General features: G+C 37.4%; 2 protein-coding genes across 2 annotated transcripts; both read right to left on the bottom strand.

The window, feature by feature from the left end:
• Window positions 1-775: 775 nt before the first annotated feature.
• LOC306851494 (uncharacterized protein) lies at window positions 776-4,296 on the bottom strand. The gene is made up of 2 exons (XM_079387773.1): window positions 3,965-4,296; window positions 776-3,131 (listed from the first exon to the last, which is right to left on the bottom strand). Exon 2 carries the CDS (start codon window positions 2,810-2,812, stop codon window positions 1,547-1,549), a length of 1,266 nt encoding a protein of 421 aa, XP_079243899.1. The 5' UTR covers window positions 2,813-3,131; window positions 3,965-4,296; the 3' UTR covers window positions 776-1,546.
• Window positions 4,297-5,446: 1,150 nt separating this feature from the next.
• On the bottom strand, window positions 5,447-9,408 carry LOC306851465 (uncharacterized protein). Its single transcript, XM_079387718.1, has 2 exons — window positions 9,264-9,408; window positions 5,447-8,293 (listed from the first exon to the last, which is right to left on the bottom strand). Exon 2 carries the CDS (start codon window positions 8,283-8,285, stop codon window positions 6,786-6,788), a length of 1,500 nt encoding a protein of 499 aa, XP_079243844.1. The 5' UTR covers window positions 8,286-8,293; window positions 9,264-9,408; the 3' UTR covers window positions 5,447-6,785.
• Window positions 9,409-10,032: the final 624 nt, after the last annotated feature.

Raw genomic sequence — 10,032 nt, 5'->3', positions numbered from 1 at the left:
ATCTGGTGGTCATTTGGAATATTATTTTATTTAGTTGAATGTGCCTTATTTTGATCATCAAGAAGGTGAAATGTAACCCGTTTCGTTTGATGAAAATTAATGTTTTTGCTGTTAATGAGATTTTAAACAATAACTAACAATGTGTTAGGGATCTCACACTATGTGTTACAATGTCAGAAATCCCCAAGGAAGTATAGACCTATCTTGTTGGATGTTTAAGAAAACCCAAAGAGTCTGATATCTTTTAAATGATTTGTCTTCAAACAAAAATAACCCACCTTTGCACGCTTCCTGCAGCCATCAGTGACATTTATACACACCTCTCTACTTTCTGTTTGGCACACCCTTCCTTTCCAAGATTAGAAGGGTGCTGTCTTCAGATTTGTCTTTAATTTATTGAGATATAGGTGTGGATCTATTGCTAGCTATGTCCCAAGCTATATTTTGTTTTCAGCCATCCTTGGGTTTCTTGATGTAATTAGGGAAAAAGAGACACAGCTTAGTTGTGCTGATTTGAATGTTGTGCCTTAGTAACAGATAAGACATGACAGCTCAGCAGAATTACACAGAATTATAATGCTTGTCATTACATCCCCTCCCTCTTGCATACTGTATGCTTATTAGGTATTTTAGTTAGTTTCATAATGATTATAATTGATCATGTTAAGAGTCTAGAAATTTCTGCTTAACACATTCACCACAGAATTTTAGTTTTTCCTGCAAGATCAGCAAAGAAAATATTTTTAAAAGACTATGGAAAGTGTTTGTATTTTAAAAATATAAAAAGTTTATTGCATATTTTGACAACATTAATATGCTATGCCATAAATCTCTATGCTTACTGTAAACTAACGTTTCATTCTCAGAATGTAAGTCTTAAAATCCTAAAGGTTAGCTGTTTTTTTTTAGCATCAACATTATGTGCTGTACTCAGTGAATTTTAGTGCACTGTCAGTAACCTCATTCCTAAAGCCAAGTACAACTGTATCTTTAGATGTGGATAAAGATGCAGACTGTGATTTTTTTTTTAGCTACATCATAGCAAACATTTGTAATGGATGAATGATGATGTTTAATTATTTCAGCCATTATCTCATCTTAAAGTGCAGTCACATTGTTTGACAAATTTTCATTGGTGAAATCCAGTAATTTCAATAGCAATCCATGCAGTCTGCAAATTTGCATGAGGGTTATAGCTTTCCATATAAACATTTTGCAATGGATTCAGTTGGTCATATGAATTTGCCATTTTGACCAATGGAGGGCTGCTTGGTTTCAAAGTTATTTCTATACATGATTCACACATCTACAGTACACTATTGACAATAATTATTCATTTTTGTCGGCAGAAATTTGGCTAATATGACTGCACTTTTAAATATAAAACAACTGAGGAATCTTAGAACATCATTAAATGTCCATTGCTGATGCTGAATGGCGATAGTCAAATAATATATACAAAACTATATTACTTAGTCCTTGTTTATAACACAAATTACGTAATCAAGTCATTCCAATGAATCCCTTGATGTTCAACAGAAGACTTTCAGACAGCTGTGGTGAGACAGAACGTCTCTCCTCCGTTCATCTCCTTCTCTTCACTTTTTTCATCTCCTTTCTGTTTCTCGCTCTCTTCCAGTGTTTTTCCAGTCTTGTCTTCATTCAAATCCTCATCTATGTAAAGCAGAGGCTCCTGCTCCTCCCATTTCTTAGCCTCCTTGGTACCATCCCCACCCACTCCACCATCTGACACATCTCCCTCATCCAGTGCAGCGAATGTGCTGAGCACCATATCATCTCCATCCTGTTTCCCATTATTAGGCAGAAGACCCTCCTGTACCTCAGCGTCACATTCAACCCCCGCCTCCAGATTGGCAGGCCCTGCCCACGCATCATCCTCCGCCCCTTTTTTCTTCTTGGACCGTTTACTTTGACCATTCATATACATGGGGCCGAAATTCCTTGAGGCGATTTTCTTTCGCCGCTGGGCGAACAGAATCATGCCCACGCACAGCACAAAAATAATGGCCACAAACACTATAATTATTAATAACCAGTTGGTTGTCAAGGGTAAAATACTTCCCTCAATAATCACGCTGGATGTTGTGGTGGTGAAATGGGTGGAGACTGATGGGTAATCAGCAGCATTTTGAAGGAGCTGTGTAGTTGAAGTTGATGTTGTTGAGGTTGTAGTGGGGGTTTCAGTGCTGGTGTCCACAGGTTTGGCTATGATGGATTGATCAATCAAATCTGCAGGTGATGTAGTCAGGATGGATGTGGGATCGAGGGCTGAATCCGTAGTCATGGCCACAACTGCTGTGGTGATTTCATCTATAGGACGTTCTGTAGGACTGGTCGACTCAGGAGATGTGAAGCCAGCTGTTGTTTCATATTGACTTGTGCTCGGGGCATCTGAAGTTATTTGTTGAATCACTGTTGTTTCCACATAAACAGGCACAGTAGGGGTGGTCACTGTGGTCTGCTCCGTTTGTACAGTTGTTGTTTCAGGCACAGATTCTGGTGATGTTTGTTCAATCTCATGACTCACTTGTGGAATACTCTCACCTGTTGATACCTCAAGCATGGTGCTTATTTCATTAACAAGTGTGGTTTCTGGATTTTGCGTATCCGCTTCTGTCTGTAGTAGAGTAACTGTGTTTTCAGGTGTGGCGGTGGGGATTTCAGAACTTAACGTTGACTCCATGCTTTCATCTGTCTCTGTTGTTGTCTCTTGTGCTTCAGTGGACTTGAAACAGGGTCCGAGAGCGAGAAACAGAAGCAAATTACCCAAAACAAGCCTCATGATGAGCATACTGGCTGAAAAAGTCACTCAATCTAGAAGATTTTCTAGAACAATTTCGGTGTTTGGGCAACAAAATTGCTCAGGTGAGCTGATATTGTCTTTGGAGATCCACTTTTGAGCCTTGAGAATGTGATTAAAAACTCTTGACTATTGGTTAAAGGGAAGCAGTTGGCAGAAGAAATTAATCTTTTTTAGTTGTTCTCTGCGTGGTTGGTGTTTTACAGAGGTAGTCTTGTGTGAATCTGGGCCGGAAAGTCTTACACAGGCCTGTTCCTTCCTCTTTCTCCTTCTCTGTCTCTCTCTCTCAGTGTAGCATACGTGATTTCAGCTTTGAAATGAACATGTGACAATAAAATAGACACCGGAAGAAAAAGACAGTCAGTTAAAAAGATCACTCTTATTTGTCTCAAAAATATATATTTTATATTAATTCTATTTTTTGTAAGATTTGTAATGTTTTTAAAGAAGTCTCTTATGCTCACCGAGGCTTTATTTATTTGATCAAAAATAGATTTAAAACAGTAATGTCCTGAAATATTGTTACAATTCAAAATAACTGTTTTCTATTTTACTATATTTTAAAATATAAGTTATTTCTGTGATGGCAAAGGTGAATTTTCAGCAGCCATTACTCCAGTGCAGTACTCCAGTCATTACATGATCCTTTAGAAATCATACTAATATGCTGATTTACCGCTCAATAAATATTTTTACTATTATTACCAGTGCTGAAAACCCTTAATATTTTTGCGTAAAATATTCAGAATTACACAGAATGCAAATGTATATATCATTTATCATTATAAATAATATTTATTTATTTTTTTTAGCTAGAGGGTAGAATTCAATTCTAATGCTTTTATCTGAATTGACTTTCTAAGAAATTTTGAGAGCACTGTGAAATTGGCATTGTTTGCGCTATGCTCTACCTACACTTCATGTGACGGGCAGAACAGATGTACATCTTCAGGTTATTTCAGTGCATATCTACCACATTTACTAAATGTAATTCGAGCGTCAGCACAATGTTAATGTTTCCCTAAGATGCATATTGCCTTTTTTTCTTTCTTTTTTTGGTCTACCTGTCCTCAAGCAGCCACAAATTGTTTACAGTTTGTCCCTCGTTTGGTCCCTTTATGAATAAGCGCAATTGCCACTTACCTTCATACATCTGAGAAAAGTCACTGCAAACTCCGACCACCAAGACCAAACTGCACATGTGAAAATCGACACACTCACACATGCAAAGCACACCTATATCCTGTTAATTTATCTTCCTCTCTCACTCCTACATGCCCTCTTTCATTTCTCCTCCCTCTGAAGATGTCATATCACTGCTTGCATCTGGCTGAGAGAGGCTGCAGCCGAAAGATTAAAAAAGAAATTGTGCCAAAAGTACTAGGTTACAGTATGAAATGTTATCTGAGGCTAAAGTAGAAAAAGAGAAGCCAGGCTCTAATGGGAAGCTCTGTGCAGGGTGTGTTGACACTTCTGTGGGTTTTGACTGTGCTTTGTGTCTAAAGCACAAGTGTCTATGTGCAAGCACGTGTGTGTTTGAGTGTCTACATGTATATGTGCATGAGTTTGTGTTTGATGGGTGGAGGGTATTGCAAACAGAGAATTTTTGTCTAAAGTAAGGTTTGCTCAAACAGTTCAAATGTACGTCCTGTCCTTTCATATTTCACAATCTAAATGACTACATATCTGTAATAAATACAGGATTTGGCAACTTTACCAATTGCAACTCTCGGTAAGGTTCAAAAAGGTTCATTTTACATGAGCACGATATCTCGACTTTGACTTTAATAGTTTTTGTTCTGTCGATTTGTTAACAGAAAACTGCTAAGACTAATCACTTTCATTTCCTCTTTCTGAAAATTTAGCACCTTTTAATGATGTTTGTCTCATACTCTCTTTTTCACCACTCAAGCACAACAGAATCCTGCATCATCTGTTGTAAATGAATGATTCACACCATCTCAGAATAATATTTATTTTACTTCACTTTATTTCACATGATAATCTTTACAAGTGCAAGCCAGCAATGTTAGATTTCCAAAGACAATGTGTTATCAGAGATTTCTGCCCCTAGAATTTTTCTTGGGCATGTTATCGCAAGTCCTGACCTAGAGACTGTGGCAACACAAGATGTAATTGTGTACCTGTATGGACTGAAAAAAAATCAGAATAGCTTTTTAAATGATGTTTCTTCATTCAGTACTGTTTGCTGAAGGCATATCAATAGAAATGGCATATTAACAAAAACTATATATCATTATTCATTGAAAGGTAACTCTCACAAATGTGTTATTTTTTATTCATGTACGTAAATATGCATGAGTGTAACGGAAATAGAAAGCAATGCAAATGTGTTTTTTCAGGTATTGGAATTTTTTGTTTAATAACCTAGAAAATTCAGAAAATTTCAGCAGTGTATCAAAAATGTATGTGGGCCCCCCCCTTCACTTTTCCAAGTAAGGAGAAGTACTGTTTCTCTTTCTGCAGTCACGTCAATCTTCTTGCCCATATTTTAGTTTGCCTGATATCTGAGAAGTGTTATTTTACTGATCAACACATCCATTTAATTTCACTGTTAAGAAAAAAATGTTGAAAAAATTTGAATACTGGAGGCAACCGGCTTCAGGACTTTTTTTAATATACATATGAGAAAATTATGTATTAACCTAAATTAATTGGCCTGTGCTTTTAGTAAACATAATATAATAAGTTCTGCATACTCTATATAAACTTGTATTTTAAGTTAAGGTGAGCTTTAATGTTACGTAATAGTGATGTAGAACATTCTTAGATTGCCTAACTTGTGTATGTTTGTTGAGCAAACTGAAAAGGTTACACAGAGTTATATCTACACACCAAAACAAGTTGTGCGTGTGAATACTTGCATGAAATGGAAGGAACTTCACAGAGAACACTTTAATGGTGACTTGAAACAAAACACAACAAAATAAAATCAAATATATTTCACAGAACTAAAACATTCTGAACAAACTCATTCTGAAAAAGAAATATTTGTCATCATAAGTCCCCATGCTTTGACCAAAAACATCAGTGATCAAACTGAGCATGCTCAGCTGCCTGCTAGCTGGACCCTCACCACCAAACTTGAGATTGTAATGCTGCCTTCGTGTGCTATCGCAAATTTCCTACTTCCCAATTCTGAAGTTATCACGAGTTTGTTGTGTTTAAGTGCTTTGCTGTTGAAAAGAATAGAAATAATATAAGACGGTAGGTTTATTCTTGGCCGTTTTTATGAGGAAATCTTACTGAAGCCAAAATGTACAGGAGACATTTAGACAATATCTAACGGATTCTGAATAAAATATAGCATCCCATTAATTGGCATTACCCACACTCACCGTGCTATCTATATAGTCATCTTTTTGACAATTTCAAAATTTTGAATAAAAAAAATGCTGCAAGCAATATGCATCAAATTCTTATTTATATATGTAAATATACATAAGTTTAATGGCAAGAGAAAGCAATGCAAATGTTTTGGGGAAAATGAATAAACCTTAACAGTCACTATCAGTGGTTCTCCATCATGTTTAAAGCTTATGGCCCACCCAACTCAGAAACTTGTGTATCACAATTATCTAAATATGACTTTTAAAAGGCCTTTTATGTCCAGTTTCTGCTTGGGAAATTCATATTTACGATAATTCCAATAGCATGCGATGGCAGCATAGGCTCTTTCTGTTCCATTCATAATTTAATGTCAGCTTTGTCTATATACAATAGCTCAATCAAAGTTTGTCTTTTTTATTTATTTGTTTTTTGTGCACAGCTGAACACAAAGCCCTCCGTCAATTAAAGGTGCATGTAGGATCACAAACACAACATTCAGACTTCTTATTCAGACTTTTTTAGCAAGTCACACTTGTGTAACTTGTGTTTTAGGCATAAGCCTGAAGGTATAACTGTCCAAATAGTTTCCTTTGGTGCCTTTCAAAGTTTGTAACTATGTGTCCTCCGTCCTCTCCTCCTTCAGGCGTCTGTTTGCGTACCAGAACTCTGTTATGTCATCCACAGTCACTCTAGGCTGAATCCACAGGCTGTTCTCCTCATTATCCTGTTCCCGTCCTCTCTTCTTCATCCTCCTCCTGTCCTTCTCCTTCCTGTCGGCCTCCAGCGTGGATCCATTGACGTACCAGAACTCCACTCTGTCTTGCACCGAAGCTTTGGGGTTGGCCCAGAGGCTCTCCTTCTCACACGTTTGACCTCCTTTTACTCTCCGCTTCATCTTTTTTTTGGAGACCGACAGACGCACCCAAAGGAAAATGGTTATTCCTAGAAATATGGTGGCGGTCACTGCTAAAGTCCACAATGTGAGGAAACAGACCAGCATGGAACGCCGAGAAGTTTCTGGGTTTGTGTCCAAACATGAAGTCCACACTTTGTTTTCTGTTTCAGTTTTGTTTGTGGCATTTAGGCTGTTGTCAGTTATGATAGAGATGTTTGTGTTGGTGGTGGTACCACCGGGTGTGTCTGTTCCTGTCCTGTTTTCTCTTCCTGTGGTTGCTGTAGAGTTTGTGAACCTGTATATATTCTCCTGCGTCGTAGAGTGATTTACTACATCTGTTGAGGTGTGATATTCAGGTGCATCTGTAACGGTGGGGTCTTGTGCTGTTGTGTAAGACGGTGTGGTCATGGGAATATCTGTGTTTTGTGAAGTTGACCATTCGTTACTCACTGTAGCTGTTGTATCACTGACATCGATTGTATTCGCTGATGTGTCGTAATGTTCCTCTCTGTGTTCACTTGTGAATGTGTAACTTCCCTCAGTGCCTCGTGTTCCTCTCGACTCCTCTTTCATATTAGCAAATGTGGCCTGGGTGGAGTTTGTTTCATAATTTCCTTCATCGGCTTTCGTTCTCTCATCCTCATTCTCTGTGGAATTTCTCCAAGGAACTGTTGAGGCACTGTCGAATGGGTCTGATAAAGTGTCTGCAGTCTGAACGGTGTGCCCGTCAGAGTTGTAACTCACACTTGATGTTGTTCCTGTTGCATTACTGTCATCCTTTTGTGCTGTCACTCTTGCAAAGTTAGTGGAAACTGTTGTATGACTTGTATTTGCATCACTCATAGCCACATTACTGGCATTGCTTACGCTCTCGCCATCATCCATCGTGACATTTTCAGTTAGAGTACTGCTGTTCGGTTGATGCAGGGATGCTGTTTCCTGTGTGGGTGTCACATTTGGGTTTATATTTGGCTGTGTGTACACTTCACTGGGCAAATTTGTTATGCTGTCCTGCGTTGTTGATGCGGTCAGAGGTGATGAAGATGTTGCATATATAAGGATCTTTGGTTCTTGGGTTGTTTTTGTTGGTGCTGGAGTTATTTGTGTGGTTTCAGTGTAGACACTCGTGGTGTTTGTTGGCAGTGTGTTGAAATAAAGAGCTGAGACGATGAGGAACTGAGTGAACCACACTGTGATAGACAATAGAGTCATCTCCATTGTGACTTCTGTAAAAGAGCAAGAGACGACATGAGTACAGACTACGTGACAACAAGACAGGACAAACAAATGAAACAAAGTTCAGTTCATGAATACATTAAAGGTACTGTACTGAACGTAAAATTAACATTTGAAAATTTTTAGTAGTTAACATTCATTTTTAATTCATATTTGTTCACAATACATTAAATTGTGTTAATTGAAATGTTAGTATATTAGTGTGTATAGAGAATATATATATATACTTTATATATTACTTTTTTATACATACTTATGTACATTTTATACACACACACACACACGTTTGTTTTTGTGAATTGTGGGGACTTTCCATAGACTTCTATTACTTTTATACTGACCAAACAATATTTTCTATCCCCTAACCCTAAACCTACCCCTTACACAAAACCTGTTTGTACTGTTACACTTTCAGATAAACAACATTTACTATTTTTATTTTTTTTTCCCTCGTGGGGACCGCAAGTCGGTCCCTACAATGCCAAAAATTTCTGGTTTTCCCCACAACGTAGCATAAACAAGTACACACTCACACACATATAATCTTTTGTGACATGATAAATGTCTGCTCCGTCATATTTATTGATAAAAGTATTTCTTTATTTATCTTACTGACTCCAAACTTCTGAACAGTTGCACGTGTGTTTATATATATATATATATATATACACACATACGTACATACATGCGCATACATCACAAGTCAGCTCTATATCATTTGAAATGTTGCTATTTGCCTTGTGAATGTCTGATTTCTGCTAAATAACAGTTCTTTTCATTTCATTTAACTGATTTGACAAACACTCCAGGCCTACAATGAATATGACAGACGACACAAAATGGCATAAACTTCACACTATGCTTGAATGTGCTAAGAATAAACGAGAACTCTTACATAAGCTTCATCTATATAACTTAACATTTAGTTTTACGCAAATGATAGAAAAAAGTAAACTCTACCTGATGTTCAGAACTCATCACGCCGTCTCTTCCTGATGCACCGTGATTTCCTCGCTTGTGCTGTGGTGCCTTCTGGGATACTTCTCTATCCTAGATGAAGCTTTCAAATGACATGAGGAAATGACAGTTTGATCACCATGCCAACAGTGGGATGAGGCGAGAGGTTGGGGTAAAGCAGGATGTGGTTCAGAGACTCCTCCTCTTCCCTCCATCAGCGCTGCTGTGGAAGAAAAACACAGAACAGAGATGTGAACACATCCTGTTGACTCATATCACATTCAGATTGATCAATTGCACATCACTAATGAGGACAACAAACTTACCAGAAAGATGCATTGACAAGGTGACGAAGATGTCACTATACAGCTTTGTGTGTATATGATGAACTATACATATACATATATATATATATATATATATATATATAAACTACAGCTGTGGCCAAATGTTTTGAGAATGACACAAATATTCATTTTTACAAAGTCTGCTGCTTCAGTGTTTTTGATGTTTTGTTCCCCAAGCCACTTAGTTATCAATGCTTATGGCAATGCACTCCTTCATGCTGGAAAAGGCATTGTTCATCACCAAACTGTTCTTGGATGGTTGGAAGAAGTTGCTCACATAATCTTTCATAAATCATTCTAATATGATGATTTGGTGCTTAAGAAACATTTATTAACATTTTTGAAAACAACTGCACTGCTTCACCTTTTCAGGATTCTTTAATGAATAGAAAGTTCAAAAGAATATCATTTATTTGGAACTGAAA

Source organism: Barbus barbus (assembly GCF_936440315.1).
Source record: "Barbus barbus genome assembly, chromosome: 3".
In the NCBI taxonomy this organism is placed as follows: Eukaryota; Metazoa; Chordata; class Actinopteri; order Cypriniformes; family Cyprinidae; genus Barbus; species Barbus barbus.
This window is presented reverse-complemented; position numbering and strand designations above follow the sequence as displayed.

Bases quoted from the DNA above. Each gene is read 5' to 3' on its own strand.
- LOC306851494 (XM_079387773.1), bottom strand. From the start codon at position 2,812: ATGCTCATCATGAGGCTTGTTTTGGGTAATTTGCTTCTGTTTCTCGCT.
- LOC306851465 (XM_079387718.1), bottom strand. From the start codon at position 8,285: ATGGAGATGACTCTATTGTCTATCACAGTGTGGTTCACTCAGTTCCTC.